This window comes from Vitis vinifera, chromosome 19, assembly GCF_030704535.1.
Source record: "Vitis vinifera cultivar Pinot Noir 40024 chromosome 19, ASM3070453v1".
In the NCBI taxonomy this organism is placed as follows: domain Eukaryota; kingdom Viridiplantae; phylum Streptophyta; class Magnoliopsida; order Vitales; family Vitaceae; genus Vitis; species Vitis vinifera.
Window position 1 is genome coordinate 344251 of NC_081823.1, and position 23259 is coordinate 367509.

Here is a 23259-nt window from a genome sequence, read left to right on the forward strand (position 1 = left end):
CTTCCACTGAATTAGATTCTATTTAGTAATTCCAGCAAACTCACGCCAACACAAATGTGTGCCACACAATTTCACTTTTCGAGAACATAGTGAATGTAATGCGAGAATATCACAAAATATAAAAAGCGTCATCATCGCTGACAAATGATACAAAAAATATGATCAAGATATGAAAAATGTAATCAAAGTATGAAAATTCTGACCAGAACCATTGACGATGTGAGATTGATTATTCAACCCTAATGATGCCGCTAGAATTTTTATACCGTGATATTTGGAATATTCTAAAACATTATTTAATAATAATATATTATATAAATAAGAAACATTTATGCTTAAAGTCTATTAAAAAATTAACTAATGATTTTATTATAATCTCCGATATGACTTTTGATGGATTTGAAAATCTTTGAGTTTCAAACTTTGAGTCTTGTAGATATGCTACACAAGTTTCATGAGGCCAACTTCATGTAATGTGAGGGTGAAAATTTAATGCATTAAATGTGATGCATTAATATGAATTGAGATGAGGTACTTCAAGGAAAAAATAAATCTTAATAAATGAGAAATAAAAATGTTCCAATTGTATAAAATATTCAATGAAGTTGAGAATAAGTTTCAAATAGCCAACAGTTAGAAAATGAAATTTCTTTGAAGGAATCTTCATGATAACTTTCAAACTTAAAATTAGTGCAAGGACCTAACAAAGTTTTTGATTGAATACATGAGATGTGGTACAAATAATGGAAGAAGGAAAGAAAAAATTCAAAGGAAAAGTTTGGTGGGCATGAGTCAGGGATTGATGTTTCAAGGACAAGTTGCACGAGTTCAAAGTATTATATGGGTAAAGTTTGGCCCAAGTTTGAATGCACAACAAGTTGAATCTATTAGGGAAAAGGGAAAGAAAAACCGGAGTTTGACCAAGAAAAAATTTGGTAGTACTTTTATTTTTAAAATTAAGATTTGAAAGTGATTTTGAAAATCATATTTGGTGGTTTGTTTTTAAAATTTGATGACAAACACTAAAAAATTAATTTTAAATTAAGGTATAAATTTGTAATCCACATCTTATCTTCTTTTTATTTTTTCAAATCAATAATACTATTATCAACATAAAATTTCATTCCAAATTTGTTAGAAAATCTTTAAAAAGTTTCTTCCTCCTTTTTGTTCTATGGTCGCTAGACATGTTGATGCTTTTTGTTTTTTTTTTTGTTATATAAGAATCAAAAGTAAAATCAAACTTCATACTTTGAAATTATTAAAAGTTTTCCATGGTATAAAAATAAAAAAGTTTACATGCATGGAAGAAAGTAGGTAAAAGAAAAGAAAGAAAATAATAAATAAATAAATAAATAAGAAAAGAAGAAGGAAGGGTTGACTATCTCAAGTCAAAAATTCAACACATTGACTTTGACCCAAGAAAAAATGGAAATCAAACTAATTCACAAGGTTCACAAGTAGGATTTAGTGAAAACCCAAGTTTGAATTCAAAACATGAAGTAAAGAAAGAAGAAAAAAAAACATGAGTTATATAGATGAAGAGTCAAAAATCCACGTCAAAAATCCACAAAAGTATGGTATGGAATGCGTTGGTGATATGGAGAATACTTTAAGTCAATTCAAATTAAAAGGTTCACATTAAAATAAGGAAATACGCGTGGAGTTCTGACCCAATTTCACATGCGTGACATGAAACATAAAACGAAAATTAAATAAATTTTTTTAAGGAAATAGTTGATTGAAAGTTGAATCATCTTTGACCCAAAGTGCTTGACTAGGATTTGAGTAAATTGATTCAATAAATATGGACTTGAATACATTGGCTCAATACAATAACGAACATGAATACAATGACTCAATGCAATAATGCTGTTAAATATCAATTTTGGTAGGTGGATCTATTCATTTAGTAAAAGAATAATAAAAATGAATAATTTTACTATCCATGGATCAAAATTTTGAATATGTCAACTAATTTTTTAAAATTTTCTAAGCTAAATATTTGCATTATGAAAATAAATAAGATCTTACCCTTTTTCTAGATAAAATTTATGGTACCAATTCAATATCATAATGAACTTTGAATCTATATCATTCAATCATATGATGAAATATGGGTTGTTAAATAATTATATAAACATATGGAATTAATGTACAAATAAATAAGATCAAAATATTAAAAAAAGAAATCCAAACACAAAATAATGAAACCAAGATATAAAACAATTAAATAAGATATAAGTACAAAATAATAATAGTTTAAATATAAAGCAATGAGACTCCTGTAAAATTTGAGTGAAACGTGATACTTCAAACCTCTTAATTCACAATACTTTTTAAGTATATCATGGTGAAACCCATTTTCTTAATATTAAATAATTAATGTCAAGTTTTGTTCTAAGAAATTACTACAAAAAGAAAAAAATTGTTAAGAAAAAATGTTTTCTCATATTTAGTTATACAATAAAAATATTAAATATAATTAAAATTATTGAGAAAATTTTATTTTTTTAAATTATTTAATCTTTATATTGAATAGTTAAAATAAATTTAATGAGTTTGAAGTATAACATAAAAATAATTTATTGACTTATTTTTTTTTTTTTAAATTTACTTTTGCTTTCTTTCTACTTTTTGTCACTATTTTCTTTCTCACTCATTTTTTTTTCAAACTTTTTAAGAATCAAACGTGGCCTAAAAAAAAAAAAAATTTCATGTTTAGTTTACCATAAAAAAATATATTAAAAAAAATTAAAATTAGCTAAAACTCATACATTTTTAAATTATATAATTTATGTATATATAATTTTTTTTTTAAAGAGCATATAAAGACAATTTATTAAATTTAAAACCATTTTTCATTCTTTCTTTTCTTTCATCTTTCCTGCCTTTTTTCTTTTTCTTTTTTTATATTTTCCCTCAAAATTTCCAAAAAGCTAAACGAAGGTAAAGTTGAGCTTTAATTCAAAATGTTAACTTTATTCTCATTTCCCTCATTATTATTATCATTATCATTTTCTCAGCAAACAAACAGAATAATAATCAGAAAGACTCTGGCAAAAACACATCCAAAAGGTTGCATTTCCTAGAAGGGTATGGTGGGATCTTTGTTGATTCTGGTCAGTACTGTTGGCAGCCAAGCATAATGACACCTTTATGTCTTTACAAAAGCTTGTTTCTTTCGCTTTGGCCACTACCAAGTACCAACTTGCAAACACCACTGCATTTGGTTCTTCAATCGATTTGAAAGTGAAGCAAAAGATTCTTGTGTCACACTGCATTATGCATTCCCTTTATCAATATTTTATATGATTCTTTTAGGTTATATTATAAAATATTATATTTTAAAAAATTACAATAAAATTATTTCCTTTTTGAGATTTCATTAAAACTCATTCATTTGAGTTTCATCTCTTCTCATCTTTTCTCTATAGTCCATTTTTAGCCATACACTTCAATTTTGATACATGTTTAATACCTTAGTATTTTTTTTTTTTTGGTTATAAACATGTCTCATGTTGATTCCCTAACACAAGTTTTCAAATATCGCAACACAATGCAAGGTTGGAATTTAATAGCTAAACTGAAATCTCAAAACTTTTAATTTAGCTAACAAATATAATGTGAAGAACAAAGTTTGAATTCATAACATCGGGCACAAACATGAAAAAACAAAAGAGAAACATGAGATCTACTAAAAAATTGTTTCATAATTAAGAAATTGAAATTATATAGTGCATAGACCAAAGACTGAATGCATAAGATACATCAATTCAAAAAACAATACCATTAGCATCCACATAAAATCCATGTCTCAAATACCCTAGTTGAATCGAAATTTTTGTGAGTTGAATTTAGTAAAGAACAAATCACATTAAGCATTCTAAACATTTAATAACTATTCATAATGGTCAATCAAAATTCAACTTTTTATAAACTTTCATTTTTAAGGCTTGTCTAGTACCAACTCTTTAAGTTTCTTTGAGTATACATTTTTATAGTATCTATTAGAGAAAAAGAGAAGGTGAAACATGAGATTGGCCACCTAGAGTTAAAAAATTGAGAAAAATATGGCATGCAAGATGTTTGTGATTTAGCACTAAAGTTTCAAGGAGCTTGTAATCATACACTTTCCTTAACTCCTTGGTTTTTTCCTTTATGGATGTGGTGAGCATGATTCTTTTCAATGTGCGCCATGTCAATTTAATTAAACAACTTTCACCAAAGTGAGGAAATAAGTAGGCATTGGGACAATTTCTGATAGTGTCGTATATGTAACAAGTAATAAAAGATAAAATGAAAAGTTAGGAGAAAAAAATGATTGAAAAGTTGATTATGTCATTAGAGTGCTAGACTAGGACATAAGTAAATTGACTATATAAAACTTTATGTATAAAGATTCGATGGCTTTCCCTTTCTTTTGAGTTTTCTTGATGGCTTCCAAAATTTCTATCAAAATTTTGACTAAGCTTTTTTGTTGCCATATTAGCAAGCAGATTCCATATTAATGTTTATTTGCCTCCATACAATTGGTTGAATCTCTTGAAATAATTTCATAGAAGTTTATTAATATCTTCTTTTTATAAAGCAAATCAACTTTGATTCTTAAATAATTCATATTGTTTACTATAATTAAAGACACAAACACTTTCTAAAAGATGAGAGAAAAAAAACAATCTCTTTAATTATAAGAAGGAAAATTCAATTATTTTGGTTAATTTTTTATGGAATCACAAAATCAAGATAATAAAGATGTCTCCTCTTTGATTGAGATAACGGCATCTTAACAACTAATTAAGAGAATTTACATTATTTTGAATTATTTTAGAACCCTTGGACCAGACTATGATTTGAGCTAACATCAAACTATTAACATTAAGTATCAAAGAGCATGACTATGGTCTATACTAGAGATATAGTAGTATTTACTTACAAGAAAAAAGTTGAACCCCCAATTTAAATAAGATGTCATCTCCGAGTTTTCAAAATGAAACCCATTTTTCAATAAGGGATACTTTGAGTGTGTTTGACAATGATTCTAAAAAGTGTTTTTAGTTTTTCTAACACTTGAAAATTTTTATTTTTCAAATATTAGAAATGCTGGAAATACTTTTCAAATCACCTACCAAACACAGTTTTTTTTTTTTTATCTCTTTCAACTACTTTGTAAGATTTTTAGAAAACTAAAATCCATATCAGATGCTCATTTAGTATAAAAAAAAAAATTGCTTAATTAACCTTTTTATTATACAAAGAACTTGGCCTAGCGTGTCAAGAACCATGAATGGCCTCTTGGACCGATTCCCTCAACCGTAATAACCCTACCCAAAGGTCAAATTGACTCATTTTTCTATATGAACTAACCCATAAGACACTCCTTAAGACAAGACCTAAAGGAAGAGGATGACACATCTCAAAGAATTTACCCTAATGGAACTCCGCAAGAGATATCTAAGGGTGAGGTCTAAGAATTAACTTACGATGAATCATGGTTAATAACATCAACTAGTCATAAATAGGTGATGAAAGTGCTCTTGCAAGTCACAACATTAATCACTCATACTCAATTCTTCTTCTTCTTATCATTCATTTTATTCTTCTATTAATTGACTTCATTACAAAGGAGTTGTTATGTTATGTATAAATAATTAGGTAAATAAATATAAATATATCATATAGAAGATAAATATTATTAAATTAAAGATTAATTACTTAAAAAAGGCCCATTAAATTATAGATTAATTGCATAAAAAAGGTCCACTTTATATTCTAGAAGAACTTTTCTATATTCTTTAAAGAAAACTCTAATTCTACCCATCTATTTTACACCAAACATGGAGTAGATATAGAAAGCAATTACAAGGGGCAACTGCCACCAATTCCGTTCGAATTTGAAGGCTTGCTCAACCTTTTTAAGCATCAAAGTATATATATATATAAATAATTTTTTTTTTTTTGGTAAACAAAGAGGAAAATAATTAAAATAACAATCATTCTCCTAGAAGTTTGTGGTAGGATCAGTCTTGATAAAGGACAGTGTAGGCAGGCAAGCACAATCACAACTTTATGCCTTTATGACTTTATAAAAAGCTTGTCTTTCTCACTTTACCCACAAACATCTTCCAACCTTTTGATTTGAAAAGATTCTTTTGTCACCCTTTCATAATGCTTTCCATTTATCAATATTTTTTAGGTTTACACATGGTACCTTTTATCATTTATTATAAACTATTAAATTTTATACATACATATATATATATATATATATAAGTTTTGAAATTTAAAGAGAAATTTCAATGTAAAAGTTGATATTAAAAAAGAGCAAAGGTCATCTTAATGTAAAAGCAATAAAGAGGCTCATGGACAGCAAGGTGCCTGTGACCCAAAAGGAGATTACCAAGAAACTTCTTATAATACTTACCAAAAGACATTGCAAGAACCTTGTGAAACTTTCAAATAATAATAATGTAATGTCTATAAACACCATTTATTTAATTCATGGATGGGTTGTGATATGTGGATAAAATTTAATAAATTCCCTTATTTAAATTTGGTTTTTTAACTAATCGATTAAGAAATTTCATGTAAAATTTTTATTAATGTACTTAAAAAATTATTGGGTTAAGATATAGCTTAAAAATAGGGACTCAAGAGTATTTAGAAATGTTAGGCTAGAGGTGTCTTTGTTATATATATATATATATATATATATATATATATATAATTTATCATGTTTAAATCAACATTACATGCAAAGGAATTTGTTATCATAAGAAGAGACACATGAAAATGAATTTGTTATGATAAATCATGTTATTTTCATCTTTTTATGATTATAAAAATATTTCAAAACTTTGAAGACGCATTTATAATTAGAGTTCATAGCAAAAATTTTACTTAGAGGTATTGGAGAAAACTAAAACAGAAAATTATCAAATATTAAAGATTTATAAAGATGTTTGAGATTGAATGTGTATAGGAGGTATATATTGTCATTCTAAAGTTTTTGACTAAAAGAATCTCTATATCACCGTATAAGAAAATTATAGATAGAGGTATGAGAACAATTTGAAAAGTATCTATTTGATTAAGAGGATAGTTTTTGAGTGTTGTCAAGGATTTTGACTTGCTAATAATAAGTTGTATTTATTTTCATGATATTATTTAATTGCTAATAATTGCATAAATTAAATTGCTTTTATTTTCATGATCTTATTTAAAATGAGACAGTATATTAGTTTCAAACCTTCCTTAATACATTTTAGTTTGAAATCTTTTATTTCATAATCACCATTTTTATATTTTTGTGTGTAATCCAACTTTCATTCTCCATCTTGTCTCAAGTCATCAATCCTTAGTTATTTAATTTTATACTTAAAATAGCATGTTCAAAGGTCAAATTTAATGAATTAATAAAGTAAATATTTATCACCATTTATATAGCTAATTACATAGGTCATATTTCTTATTCAAAATGTAGATTTTAATTATTATTTTTATGGAATAAACTACTAAGCTTTTGTGTTCTTACTTATGAACATTTTGCATGATTTTACCATGAAAGCGAATTTTATTTTCAATTTTCCTTGCTATAAAATCTTTTGCGTCCCTCTTAAAAGGTTAGAACTCTTGACAAATATAATGATTACATCTAAAATTTAATATTAATGTGATGTATGGTAGAAAACTATAACAATAATTTTAATCGATAGTAACATTCTTTGGTTAGTCATTAAATATCTCTTTGCAACTGCAAGTAAGTTTTCTAAGTAAAAGCCAATATCCAAGTTAATAATTAGGTATAACATATTAAAATTATCCTTTGAGAGAGCAAGCTTACTCTAAAATTAGATGCATGTATTAGTAAAAGGAGTCAACTTGAACTAATTTTCAATTTGCATGCATGTAGAAATTGATTTCTCACAATTTATATATAATTTTGATTAAAAAAAAAATGTTAAACAAGTAAAAGCTAATCATGGGAGTAGACACAAATGTTAAGAAGTTAACCTTTAAGAGCCTCTTCTATTATCCTATCTTCTTGCCTCTCTATCCGATACTTTGAGTATCCTATATTGAGTAGATGCAAAAGTTAAGATGCAAGCTTGGGATTATTAGTAAAAATACCATTTTCTGTATATTAATCAAATATTAATTATGTTTGATTCCTGGAAAATACTAAGAAAAGAAAAAAAATGTAAAGAAAAATGATTTTTTTATATTTGGTTGTCCTATAAAAAATATCAAAGAAAATCAAATATAATTAAAACTAATTAAAAACTTATATATTTTTAAATTATTTAATCTTTATATTGATGAATTAAAATAAATAAAATGAGTTTGAAGTAACAAAAAAATAATTTATCGACTTTTAATCTATTTTTTATTTTCCTTTACTTTTTATTTCTTTCTACTTTCCTTTGTATTTTCTTTCCCTTGCACTTTTCTTCAAATTTTCTGGAACCAAACATAACCTAAGAATCATAGATTCTGACATAGAAGTCAATAACACATGTGAGTAAAAAAATACAAATTTATCTGAAGCCATAAAATAATTGCATGAGCAAGTGAAGCCAAGTACAATTTCGGGGTTTAACCATTTTAGGATGAAATTGGAATGAAACATGCTTAATATGGGAGTCTTGGCTTATGACTTAAAAAGGCAAAATTTTTATTAAAGGTTCTTCAAGAATTTATTTTAAAAAAAAATATGAAGAATGTTTTTTTGAAATAAATGAAAATATGAAGAATAGAGATAAGAAACTTTTATGTTGCAGATAAATACTTATCATTTTAACTTAGAAAAAGAGGAGAAAATTGTTTTCCGTATATGATCTCCTAAACAAACAAATTTTTTGTTGACAACTGTTTTAAATAACATATTTGTGAAAACGCTATAAACAATTTTACTTTTCGAGAGATCATAGGTTTAACCCAAGAAAAGGGACGCCCATTTTAAGGATGCGTGCACTAAGAATAAATTTCATACTAAACAAGTTTTGCTTTCATTCATGAGTCCATTGCACGATCTAAGGACCAGCGTTTATGATGTTCACACAGATGAAACAACTAGACAACACCATAATCACAAAGTCAGCAGACAGGTATCATGTTGCTTAGCCAATGTTTTAGCACCTTTTTTTTTTTTTTAGTGTCATCCAACAATGCATTCTTGTAGCTGACTTCAAGGGTGGATTTTGTTGGGCATTTTTCTCCAATTCCTTGCTTTATGAGGATTCCTCTCCGAGTGAAAGTTCTTTTTGTCTCGAATGCGGCCACCATATGAAAGAAAAATCTGCCTCTTAACCCTATTTTCATGCTAATAATTCATCCATGTCGGTTTTCAATCAATGGAAAAGTTCAATATTTGAATGCACTATGAAAAGCATGAAGCTTAGAGGCATACAAAGAAAAGACATAAAATGCACTCTACGTGATTTTCATACTAATAATTCATCCATGTCGGTTTTCAATTAATGGAAAAGTTCGATATTTGAATCCACTATAAGAAATACGAAACTTAGGAATATACAAAGAAAAGGCATAAAATACACTCTACATGATTTATTTGATATTTGTAGACACTATTTAGACCATTAGGTTCGGTCATCCATTGGACCCCATATACGATAACAAGGACGCATATGTGGATAAGTATCCATGGAAATGATGGGCTATGACTTGATCACAATATCATGTTTGTGAATTATAAGATTGATGACATCCTTGAAAAAGTTCATAATGTGGAGAAGGTCTAGGCATTTATAAGAGGTGATGATTTCTTGGGAGAAGTTCTCAACTCAAAGCAAATAGCATCTACACCAATAATTTGTTAAGTTCAAATTAGATAATATCTATATAAAATATGATATTCCCGGATTCATAAATTCTGAAATTAAAAGACATAATTTCAGGTTCTAGAAATCAATCCATCTTTTAATCTTAACTTGGGTATATTTTCTGCAAGAATTACACAATATTACCCCTGCGGATTGATTTCAAAGAGAACTAAAATGAAGTGACTACAATGTACACCAACCCCTTTTTTTTTTTCCTGGGAAACAAACAGGAAAGTAAAAACAACAGTTGCAAAAATGTATGGGAAAGACATGATGGAGCAGGGTATTGGCATTCCAACACAATTCCTTCTTTATGCCTTTATGTCTTTGGAAAAGCCTGTCCTTTTGGCTTTGGCCACAACCAACTAGCAGACGATTCTCTAATTGATTTGAAAGTGAATAAGAGATTCTTGTCTCTCATACTTCATGATGCATTCCATTTATTACTACTTTGTAGGCTGCCCCTGGTTTCTTCTGACCAAACTTGAGCTTTAATGAGTGATTGTGGAATTGTAACCCTAATTGCTTCTACTCTATATTTTATTTTCTTCACAAAATAAAAATGGAGGTTGAGTTATTAAATTCCTAACCTAAAACAAGGTAGGCTCAAGAGCCCGGTCCAAAGCAGAGCTAGATTTGGGCCTCAAAGTGGAAATAGAATTCGCTGTCCGGCTTCAGCCAAGCTTGAAGGCCCATTAGGAAGTGAGCCTGACCCTAACTTAACACAGCCTGAGTCCGACTTGGCCCAATCCATTTACATTTTCAAAAGTATGTGGTTTGTCAAGATGCTTGTTTATTATTATTTTGCTTTTTATTTAATTATTAGGTTTGTTCCACGTAAGTCAGGTAGAAAAGATAAGTAATAAAGTTGATATTACATATATATATTTTAATTATTTAATAAAAAATTATAAAAATTATTTTAATAAAAAATAAAACAAACTTATTAAACTTTTAAGAATTTTTAGGTAGTTATGTTTAAAAAAATATTATAGCATTATGATACCACTATGCATATATTTATTCTATAATAAAAAAATCTAGATATCAAATTAAAAGCAATTAATTATTTTTAATTATTATTTATTATTTTATTATTTAATAAACAAGCTAGTGAGTATGACTTCAAATTTCCTAAAATTTTAAAATTATTACGTTATTATTTATTTGATAATATTCTTATAAAAATTTCAAAAAATAAAAAAATTATTAATTCTATTTAAATAAAATTTCATAAACTTTTTAAAAGACAAAATAATAATTTCTAACTTTTATAAAATTAAAAAAAAAATTATACTTCAATCACAATTTTTTTTTAAAAAAATATTAAATTTATGTATGAAAATGAGAGCATTTATAAACATAAAAAAGGGATAGACCCCAATTTTATGACACATGCTATAATTAAAAAATAACTAATTTTTAAATTTAAAAATAAAAACTTAAAATTTAAATTCAAATAATTATTTGAATTTTAAAATCAATCTATCTTTATCTATAATTCTATGTAGATAAAGAAATTATTTACAAAAAATGAGAAAATAATTAAGTAAAATTTTCATTTTCTTGTTTCTCTTAAAAGAATATGTCTATTTTTTTTTCTTTTAAATATAAATTTATTGATATATTTTTATTATTTAATTTCATAAATAGAAATTTGTATGCGGCATCATACTTACAAAAATCATCAAAATAATTATAATTAATAAAAATCACAAAACTTTTTTTATTTAGCCGGACAATGGAGTCTGAAATAGAGCAACTTTAGAGAGAGAAAGAGAGCTTGGTGATTGAGCACCATAGATGAACCTCTTTTTTTTTCTTATTCTCATCCTATATGCTTTTTTCCCGTAGATCTCCATCATTTCTCATTCTCACCGTTTTTTCTTTCCATTTTCCTTGGGTTTTTTGCCTTCAAGCTTGGATTTTCCTGGAAATGAGTGCTGAGGTTTGGTTATGAGTTTCTTCTTTTTTTGGTAAAGATTTATTTTTTATTTGTTTCTAGTTCTTGTTGTTGTTTTTATTTATTTATTTTTTCTTCCTATTTTTCTTTTTGGTAAAAGTGGGTTATGAATCACTAATTTGAAAAAATATAGAAATAAAAACCTCAACTTTTATAAATTAGTTTTATCTTCTTTTATTAAAAAATATTTTGAAATACATGTATTTTTTTTATAAATTAGATGATTATTTATTAAAATGACTCTTTTACTTACCATGCCAGTAATATCAATTAACATAGATGTGTGAGTGTTCAATTGTAAAAATAATCAATCTCCTTTTTAGTTTTGGACAAAAATAAGAATTTTTTTTTAAATATAATTAAAACTAAGGGGAAAGTTGGTATTGACTTACTAATTTGAAAAAACATATATATATATATATAAACCTCAAATTTATAAATCAATTTTATCTTCATCAATTTAAAAATATTTTAAAATATATTCACTTTTTCATAAATCAAATAATTATTTCCTAAAATATATTTTTACTTGATAATATTAAATAAAATTATCAAAAAATTAATTTATCATTTTAATTTGATAAAAGTGCCTTATAAATAAATATATTATATTTTTTTTATTATATAATGTAAGATACAAATCACTGTGTAAAAATTCTCCATGATCCTTAATTCATACATAAATTTTTTCTAATTTCCTGATTAATAATTGTTAGCCCAAGGGTTCTCCTAATCGGGTTTTGATGATAACAAACCATGGTTAAGTAACTAATTAGTTTGAATGGTAAACAATCTTAGGTATAAATTCGGAAATTCATCAAAGGATCAAATGGATACAAGAATGAGACTTTCGAAAGACTTTTAATCATAGGAAACAAATGTAAGATGAATGCATGTGTGCACTTAGGGTTTACATATCTTTTTATGCATTATTGGAAAACTCGGTTTGTTATTTAAAGTTGCAATTTCATTAAAACCCGAGTTTTATCAAATGTATTTCAAAATTGACATATTAATTTACCTAAAGACCTTGCTTAAGTGTTAGAAAAGAAAAGAAGTGAAAAAAAAAATGTTTTCGAGACCAAAATGCTGAACCGATCGAGGCTCTGGCCAACCGGCTCAACCGGTTGGGGAACCGGTCAACCGGTTGGGGAACCGGTCAACCGGTTGCCCTTGTCCGGTCAAAAACTGGTCGAGGAGTATCAAAAACACTCTCTCTCTTCCAGTAGCCTTCCCTTCTTGGTTGAGGTTCCCTCCTTCCCAGTCGACATCCGGTCGAAGCAACGATAACCTGCCAAAACATTAAATGCTCCAATAGCTAGTGAATCGATCGATCCCCAGCTCGACCGATTGAGGCTGCTTTTTGTTGTTCTTGGCTCCCAAGCTTAAAAACCTATAAATTGAGAGCTCTACTTCATTTATGATATAAAAAACACTTGCAATCAATTGTCTACCCACTTGTTCTTGCTTTAAAAGCTCTCATTTCTTTCTTAGTGCATTAAATCATCACTTACATATCTTTTAGTGCACCCTTGTGAGTCATTCTAACTTTGTTTTGTATTTGAACTATCATTGAGATAGGTTGAGGGATTCATTCTTGTAAAAACTGAGTGTTAAAGCCTTTAAGAAGTTTGAATTTTGAAGAGATTGTGTAATAGCCCATTAAAGTCAGAATCTAAGTATAAGAAGATTAGAAGCTTGGTTGAAACTTCAAGTTAGTGGAACCCTTACTCGGTTAGGAAATTGAATAAAGTGAACGTAGGCAAGGAAGTGTCAAACCACTATAAAATCCGAGTTTGAATTCTCTAACTCTATCTCTTTATTTTTTTTATTATATTGTGCTTGAATTTATTGTGTTGAAAAAGTTTTTTAAAAACCCAATTCACCCCCCTCTTGGGTGTTTTTATCTTTTAAGCATAGCATTTATTTTCTTAATAATTAATAATGATTTTATATAATGTATTATATAAACTCATTTATCTTCTCATTTTTTTTAATAAAATTGAATAACAACTTTTTAGTTGTCATCAACAATAAAATAAGAAATTTTAAAAAACTTTCAAACTAAAAATATAAAATAAAATATTGGTTTTCACTTTGCTTGTAAAGCACACTAGTTAAAGATATAAATATTGAGATGGCGAAATACAACAAGAGTCAATATTTTTTTAAAAAAAGATTTTTGGTTTTAATTGTATTTAATTTTTAAGTATTTTAATTTTAGGAAAAAGTGAGTTTTGACTCACTCATTTTTAAAAATATAGAAATAAAAACCTTAAATTTTATAAATCAGTTTTTTCTTTATCCATTTGAAAATATTTTAAAATATATGCATTTTTTATAAGTCAATAATTATTTTTTTAAATGATTCTTTTACTTGTTAGGTTAATAACACCAATTGACAATTTTTTTCTTTAAAAAATTAAAAATATAGTTAAAATTAAAAAAACTAAAAAAAAATTAAAATAAAATATTAATTTCACTTCGCTAAAACATGCTAATAGAAAATATAAATATAAAAAAAGAATTGAAAATATAATGGAAGTCAATATTTTATTTCTTTAATTTAAAATTTTTTAATTTTTGTTATATTTTTAGTTTTAAGTATTTTAGTTTTAATTGTATTTTTAATTTTTAAAATTTCTTATTTTATTGTTGATGTCAACTAACATAAATTTTATTCAAATTTATTAGAAAAGATAAGAAGGTGAAAGGATTTATATAATATAAAATATAAAATATAAAATCATTATTAATAAGAGGATTAGAAAAGATTTTATTTATCATTTTAAGGATCTTGTAGATTTTTTCACAATGATTTATACCCCATATTGTATAATAAAAATTTATAATACATTTATTTTTAAGATATTTTTATTAATTTAAAATAATATCTTCATTTTTTGATAATTTTATTTAATATTATCTAGTAAAAGGTCATTTCATGAAATAATTATTTGATTTATTAAAAAGTGCTCATATTTTGAAGTAGTTTTAAATTGATGAAAATAAATTTGATTTATTAAATTTAGGGTTTTTTTTCTATATATTTTTAAATTAATGAGGGAAAACCCACTTTTCCCTTTCTTTTTAATGTGTTTTTGTAGATGAAACTTAAAACAAGTGTCAAGTAATATTTTTTTTTCAAAAAAAATAAATTTGTTTGAAGTGTTTTTTTTCTTTTGCTTGTTGTTTTATCAGGTCCGTAAATGAAGTGTTGAAGAAGTTTTATGGTGTGTTTTGTTGTAAAGGAAAATAAGAGTTAGCATATTTCCTAATACAAGAAAAACAAAAGCAGTTGGATTGTGGTTTTGGGGAATTACTTGTATGAATTGAGTTGTTTTTAACTACACAAATATTGAAGTTAAAATTTGTTTTGGGTAAATGGGCATGGAGTTGGGATGAAATTACAGAAATGTCATTCTTAATTGGTCAAATAACATCATTGATAATGACTTTTGGTTAAAGTTATTTTAATAGTTGTGAGCTCTTTCAACAAAAATATACATAAACTATAGAGATTAAAGAAAATATAGTGAAGATGAGAAAACAAGATAAAAAAAGATTCATAATTAGTTGGTGATCATTAAGCCTTTAATCATTTATATTATCATAACTTTTCTTTGGGTGTTCAAACTTCAATTCACCTTTTATTTAATAAGAAAGAAGTCCTTAATAAATTTGAATATTCAAAATCACAAATGAATGCATTTTATGATGTTATATATACGACAAATTTTGACTTTCGAAAACTTAATCGATTTTAAAACCTTTGTACCATTATACGACAAACGTAAGATATAACAAATATAACATTTTTTACAACACCAAAAATGTCAACATTTAAAATTAGTCAAATTATTCCATTGTTCGACAAAGTAAGACTTTTTGTAAACGTCGTCCATCCCATATTTGACAAATTAATTAAAATGTTTTATTTTGTATAATTGAGTTATGTATACGCACTCACACTTAAGTTTGCCCTAATTAGACTAATTAGGGTGGTCTTTCAATAATATAATTAATTAAACTATCGACTTCAAGTTAAGAATGTATTTTATGATGTTATATATACGACAAATTTTAACTTTCAAGAACTTTATCAATTTTAAAACCTTTGTACCACTATACCATAAACGTAACTTTTAGAAAAGGCGATAAGTCAAAATTAGAACTTGCTAAAGTTTGTATCCAACAAATAAAACATTTTTTACAACACCAAAAATGTCAACATTTAAAATTAGTCAATTTATTCCATTGTTCAACAAAGTAAGACTTTTTGTAAACGCCATCCATCCCATATTTGACAAATTAATTAAAATATTTCATTTTGTATAATTGAGTTATGTATATGCACTCACACTTAAATTTGCCATAATTAGACTAAGTAGGGTTCAATAATACAATTAATTAAACCGCCGACCTCAAGTTAATTTTAATTTTCTAAGTTCAAATTTGAATTTAAGTACTTCTGCACTACAGCTCATATTACACCTGGATTGTTAATTGAGTTGCCTCTTTAGGAGAGTGAGGAATTATATTTAATGAACAGATAAGCATCTTTAGGCCTTTTTGGAGCTTATTCTTACCTTCTAAAGCCTTATCTAATAAAAGGTCAAGTCATCGCCATGAGCTCATAATTAATACACAAACAATGAATGGCTTATAAATGGGTTTCGTGAGTTACAAATGCAAAGTACTTAGCCAAATGATCTTCAAAACTTGAGTTTTGTCCTCAAATTTTTTTTTTTCACGCCTAATGGGTCGAAAGATTGAAATGAGGAAGATAGAGAATACTACTAGACGTCAAATCACATTCTCTAAGCGCAAAAGTAGTCTGATAAGAAAGGCCAATGAAATCTCAATCTTATGTGATGTAGATGTCGCCTTGCTTACCTATTCACCATCTGGTCGTCTTAATAAGTTTTGCAATAGAGATAGGTATTTTCTTCCTTATTTAATTTACTTGTATTTCTTTTCCTTTTAATACTCATTTGCTAATAAATTTTTTTTTTTTTACTAGGATGGAGGATGTGATAAAAAGTTACATCAATCTAAGTCCTGCAAAAAGATATTAGTAGGAGATTATTCTCAATATTTTACTTTACTTACTTCAAGTGTTTTTTAGGAGCCAAAAATACCAAAACTAGTTAATTTTGAAAAATAAATTTGTTCTGAGTAAATGTTAGCATATCTAAGTTTTCCCTCTCTTTAATATTTCTTGGATTTAAATCGAGCTTGAATGTTCTTTTGGGTTTCTTTTTTAACAATTTGATGGTGCAATCAATGGTGAAGCAGTCAAACAAAGAACCTTAAGGTAAATGAGTTTTGTGAATAGATTCTTATTAGGCAATTTTGTCTTTTGTAATTAAAAAGAACACATAGCATTAATTGCAGGCTAAGTTGGAGAAATTGCAAATGTTGGACTTCATTGGGGATGATGACAACAAATTGGACTATCTCAATGACCGGTATGATTCTCCATCAATTTAAATTTTACCAAAAAGATAAAAGAATATTATTTGCTTCCTTTTGATCATTACCAAAAAGAAAAAAAAAAAGGTTACTAATGTCAACTTTTTATTTTAGTCATGATAACACTTATATTAGAGAATTTCATTTCTTACTAACACTCAAATTTAGGTAAATTTTACTTGTTTTGATTAAATTATATTTCTTATAAATTATATAATGATCATCAGTTGATACTGATTCTCTTTGTTTGTGATGTCATGCTACATTCCGCGTAATTACAACAATTTGTATCTACAAATGATAGAATTAAGGTAAGACACACACCTGAAAAGAGAGATATAAGAAAAATTATAAACTTCTCTTAGTCCAAGTGTTATATTTGATTATTTATTAAAATTAACCCTTGGAAAAAAATGATGGATTAGTGTTGAAGATTTGACACTCTTAAAAAAAATATTAGAGTACTTTATACATAATTATATGTTTAAACTAGTTATTTTCTATACATTCAAATGTTAATTTTACGTGTGATTACTACAGTATTTGGAGTTGCAAGAGAAAACAAGCAAAACAAAAGTTCAACTACTAGAAGCCAAATTCAAGTAACTCTATCATTATAATGCTTTATTTATGTAACTTTGGTTATCTCATACTTTGTAATTTTTCATATATCGATTTGATCTTTCTTTGTAGGGAATATGATATAAGATCATATATGGAGCCTTCTTTGGATCAACTCTTGAAGTGTGAGAAGAATTTGAAAAATTCTCTACGCTTGGTCATGGATAGAAAAGTGAGCTTCACTCTCTCCATATATTTTTATTTTTTTGAAAAAAAAAATTTGAAGAATGGTTGCCAAAAACACAACAATTCTTATTTATCTTTGTCATCTCATATTCGATTGTTTTTTTTTTTTTTTTTTCTAATTTTCTTCACCAGACAGAATTGCTTAGAGAGTTAATACACCCTAATGGGCAATCCAATGCTAACAAAACCCAGGTACAAAATCTTAAGAAATAAGATAATTGAAGGAAAAAAAATTGAAAAAAAAAATCCTTTTAATTGTCATTACTTTTTTCTATATGGTTTGATGATATAGCATGAAGTACAGGTGGGGATGGAAACTACAAACTGTGGCCAACAATTTGAGAACACCTTTGACAAGAAAGAGCTGAATTACCAAATACAAAAGTCGACCGATGGCCAACTTATAATGCAACTTGATCCTCAAAATATTACAAATCGGTGTGTGCTTGTATTTATTTATACCTATATATGAATATGTAATTGTTCCTAAAGTATTATTCTATTTTTTGTATAGTTTGAAGATTAGTGAGAGCGGTTTCCAAGACATAATAAATGGAGCTATGAACCAACTGGGAGCTTCACAATTCGAAATCCATCCAACTTATACCTCTCAATCCAAGTAAGTACGTATATACACTTATACATTAAGTGATTACATAATAAGATTAAAGTCATTTTTCTATTCCTTGCAATAGGTCCAAGGTTAGTGAGAACATTTTTCAAAACACAATAGATGGATTCATTAACCAATTGGAAGCTTCAGCATCAACTTCAAACCTCCAAATTCGTCCAAGTTATACCCTTCAATCTAAGTAAGTTTACATAAGAAGATTAAAACCATTATCCTTTAAATAAGAAGATTAAAAAATCGATATTTTATCCCTTTCAACAGGTCCAAGGCTAGCGAGAGTATTTTTCACAACACAGTGGATGGATCCATGGGTCAACTTGGTGCTTCAACATCAACTTCACAATTTCAAATTCATCCAACCATGTATTTACTATTTACATTTATATGCATATATCTATATATATACATACATGGTTCTATGATTACTAAGAAGTTTCAAACTATTATTTCTTTATAACAGTTCCGAGGTTAGTGAGCATACTTTTCAAAACACAATAAATGGATCCATGAGCCAATTGGGAGCTTCAACATCATTTTCACAATTCCAAATTCATCCATCTTATGCCCCTCTATCCATGTAAGTATGTACAAATATACATATCACATACATGCATATAGTATATTAACCATTATTATATTCCTTGCAATAGTTCCAAGGTTAGTGAGAGCAATTTTCAGAATACAACAAATGGATCCATGAGTCAGTTGGGAGCTTCAACACCCATGTCACAGTTCCAAATTCCTCGACCAACTTATACCCCTTCATCCATGTAAGTAATGCATACATATATGCATGTTACAATTATACATAACTATACACTCGTACACTTAAGTGATTAAAATCATTATCCTATTTATTGCAACAGTTCCAAGGCTAGTGAGAGCATCTTTCAAGACACAATTGATGGATGCATGAGCCAATTGGGTGCTTCAGCATCAACTTTACAGGCTCGAATTCCTCCAACTTATGTCCCTCCATCCATGTAAGTACATACATACATACATATACTCATTGAATGATTGCATCAAAGGACTAAAATGGTTATTATTTACATAAGAAGATTAAAATCATTACTCGTTCTATTCCTTGCGAAAGTTCCAAGGTCCATGAGAACATTTTTCAAGACCCAATCGATGGATTAATGAGCCAATTGGGAGCTTCGACATCAACTTCAAACTTCCTACTTCCTCTAGCTAGTGCCTCTCCATCCATGTACCAGTTGGAAGCTCCATCACCAACTCCACAATTTCAAATATCACCAGCTTATACTCCTATGCAGGTACCCCATTTTCTAATAGATATATTTTGGTTGAAGATTTGTTTCTTACAAGCTTCTGACTACTCTTAACTTAACATTGGGAAAATGGTAGCAGCAAACTATGGTGAGGAATCAAATTGTACAAAGACCCCAAAATCAGCAAGTGGGAGTGTTGAATAACTCATCCATGGTATGAAGTCACACTATATACAAACTGGAAATATATCGATTCAAGTAAAAAGTTAGAAAGGGCAAAGTTCTTCATTGTAGTTATAGAGATTGTGAAATTTCAAGGGCTGTTAAACATAGTTTTCGAAAATAATTTTTAAAAATTAATTTTTAAAAACAGTTCTCGTTTGGGTTTAAGAATAAAATTCAAAGTTTTCTTGAGTTATTCTTTGGAAAGGTATTGCGTACTTATATACAATACATGCTTTCAGTTGTTTTCTCAAGCCACTTTATAATACCTAAAACTTGTCCTCAAAATTCACCTGATTGTTTAAAAAGTTTATCAAATTGTTTTGCTGTTTGGGAAACTTTTCAGATTTTAACCTTCTGATTGGATTTAGGGACAGTTTGGGCATGATGCATCTTATGGGATTCAGCAACAATATTCAACACCAACATTAGGCAATCATGAGGTACTATATCTCGGAATCAAACAACATTTTTACAATCATCCTTTCTTTTTTTCAGTCTAATATTCTAAGAAATTGTAAAATGTTTTATTAACTAAGTGTTTTGAATTTTTTTTTTTTCATTTCAGAACAATCCAAACAGGCAAGATGGTGTAATATCAACTTTTCAGTTCAATACAAACATGGGGAAGGTTAATGAGTTCAACATTAGTATTAATCACTATCCATCCCTGAATTCAAATGTTGGGGTACCTTCAACTTCTCAAAGGTATGTTATTATACTAAGGAAAAAGAGTAGGAAAGAATTCAAAATCTTGCTTAGTTTAAATCTATTATTTATTTATTTTTAATTTTCTTTTCCATAACCTTTTCATTTATAATTCCATGTCTACTCCAAAATTGTCTATCTCTCATTTTATTACAAATTTACAACACTTTTTCAGGATTTGTTCATCCATGGTTTGTGATCCTTCATTCACCACCACCACCATTGCAAACTTGAGCAATGACAATGGCTGTTTTGATGCAAATGAGAAATATCCAGGCATTGCTGATGAAGTTGATACCAACTTTACCACCTACAAATGGCAGTTTTGATGGGAATGTGAAGCCTCTAAGACATCAGAATTAGGTGGGTAATAACTTCAGCATCACATATAGCAATAATATCGGTGCTTATGGTAATAATTAAGAATATGTTTGTTGATAGCTAATTATATATTTTTTCTAATGTTGATAGGCTGTGAAGGTGACTCCAGCAAATGAAGATGACTGTTGAAATTAATGGAGAAATTTATCCGAGTTTCAAATTATTGTCTTAGAAATTAGCAATAAATTTGCGAGTTTTATGTTTTAAGAGTCATTTTAGGAGTATTTTATAAGTGGAATATGGTCCTTTGTTTTAAGAGATGTTTTATAACATGTTTGTATGTTAATGCTTTGGTGGGGTGGTTTATTTAAGTGCAAATCATTTTAGTAAATAAAACCGAGACATTGTTTGACTGAGAAAGAGTATAATGGTGAAGCTCTCATTTTCTTTTCAATTGCGGCTAAAAGAAAAAAAAAATCTTAAGGGTTAAATCTACGATGGGGGTAAACCTATCATTCATCAAATAAACAAAAAAATATTTTATAAAACATCAAAAACAATTTTCCTCTATGAAATGCAACAAAATTGGTTTCTGAATTCAATAATTTTCATTTATTTTTAAAATAATTATACAAACATAAAAAATAATTAAAAATAAAATGCTACAAATAAAAAAAATTAATACATTTAAAAATACATAAACCAAATTAAAAATATTTCAAAGTTTTCAAATATATCTTTGTTCTATAAAACATAAAAAATGACTTTCAAAAACTATTTGTAGAAATATTTTCAAAAGTATTTCCTAAAGAGAGGCTTAAATACAAAGTTCTTGAAAATATCTAAAATCTATTGCAACTTAGGATAATAATTTAACAAAAAAAACATACAAAGCATCCTAATGTAAGGCCCTTATTAGAAATTATTCCTGAAAATAGTTTTCCATTTTTTAAAATAAAAAATAGTTTTCTAACTTAATTAGAAAACAAGTTTAATAAACTTTTGACAAAAAATAGTTTTACCAAATTTTATTATCAAAACATATTATTTTTAGAATGAACATGAGATATTTTTAATTGTTGTTATTAAAGTGTTATGAACAATAATTAAAAATATAGAAAATACTTTGAAAACTTTTGTTAGAAAAATTAGGCTAATCCAATCTATGATAATCACCCTAGAGGAGGGATGAAAAGGGTAATGATTTCTTTTTGTAAATTTAAACTAAGTGAATAGAAGAGACAAATATATGCAAATATATAATAAAACAATATAAAGACAATTTGTATATAAAACAAAAGAGTAGGGAAGAGAGAATGCAAACACAAGATTTTGTAGTGGTTCGACGCAACTCGGCCTACATCCACTTTCCTTTAGCTTCAATCCCAAGCTTGAGGTTCCACTAATTCAAGGCTTCCAAATCAAGTCTTTAAGCAATACAATTGGATTATGGTTCCAATCCACCCTCTTGGACTTTTGGTTTCAAGCACCCTTTACAAACCTCAAGAGGTATCTCACTCTTGAATAACCCCTCAAGTGATACCCCACACTTGAGAATATTTCTCTCAAAGATATACAAATAATTAGTCTCACAAAATCCTAGTACAAAAATTTTAAGTTCAAATTATACAAGAAAACCAGGATTGAATGGTGCATTAAAGATATGCAAGTTTTAAAACAATGGTGCACTAAAAAACACTCTTCCAAGACTCAAATATATTCAAGAAAGATTTGAGAAGGTTAAGCTTATGAAATAATAAATATTAGAGCCTTTTTATAGAAGAAAAAAAGTCAAATTAGCCGTTGGGGGTTCGACCGGTCGAGTTAGGGTTCGACCGATCGAGTTGGGAGTCGACCGGTTGACTAGCCGTTAGCATTTAATGCTTGACAGGTGACTGTTGGACCTCAACTGAACCTCAATCGAACATCGACCAAACCTCAACCGATTGAGGTTCAACCTTAACCGGTTGAATAACCGTTCTGGAAGAAAGAGAAAGTTTTTTGCACCCTCAATCGGTTGAGTTAGGGGTCGATCGATTACTGTTCATACCCTTA

At 27.5% G+C, this 23259-nt stretch overlaps 1 protein-coding gene and 2 long non-coding RNA genes across 3 annotated transcripts; all 3 read left to right on the forward strand.

The window, feature by feature from the left end:
• Window positions 1–17818: 17818 nt before the first annotated feature.
• Window positions 17819–18279, forward strand: LOC132253428 (uncharacterized). The gene is made up of 3 exons (XR_009465284.1): window positions 17819–17882; window positions 17974–18073; window positions 18220–18279. It is a non-coding gene; the product is annotated as an uncharacterized LOC132253428 (long non-coding RNA).
• Window positions 18280–18788: 509 nt separating this feature from the next.
• LOC132253487 (uncharacterized) lies at window positions 18789–19329 on the forward strand. The gene is made up of 3 exons (XR_009465336.1): window positions 18789–18899; window positions 18980–19081; window positions 19179–19329. It is a non-coding gene; the product is annotated as an uncharacterized LOC132253487 (long non-coding RNA).
• A 491-nt stretch (window positions 19330–19820) lies between these two features.
• Window positions 19821–21624, forward strand: LOC109121815 (uncharacterized). The gene is made up of 6 exons (XM_059735639.1): window positions 19821–19998; window positions 20093–20167; window positions 20547–20618; window positions 20744–20883; window positions 21059–21246; window positions 21355–21624. The coding sequence occupies exons 1-5, from the start codon at window positions 19861–19863 to the stop codon at window positions 21210–21212; spliced, it is 579 nt and encodes a 192-aa protein (XP_059591622.1). The 5' UTR covers window positions 19821–19860; the 3' UTR covers window positions 21213–21246; window positions 21355–21624.
• Window positions 21625–23259: the final 1635 nt, after the last annotated feature.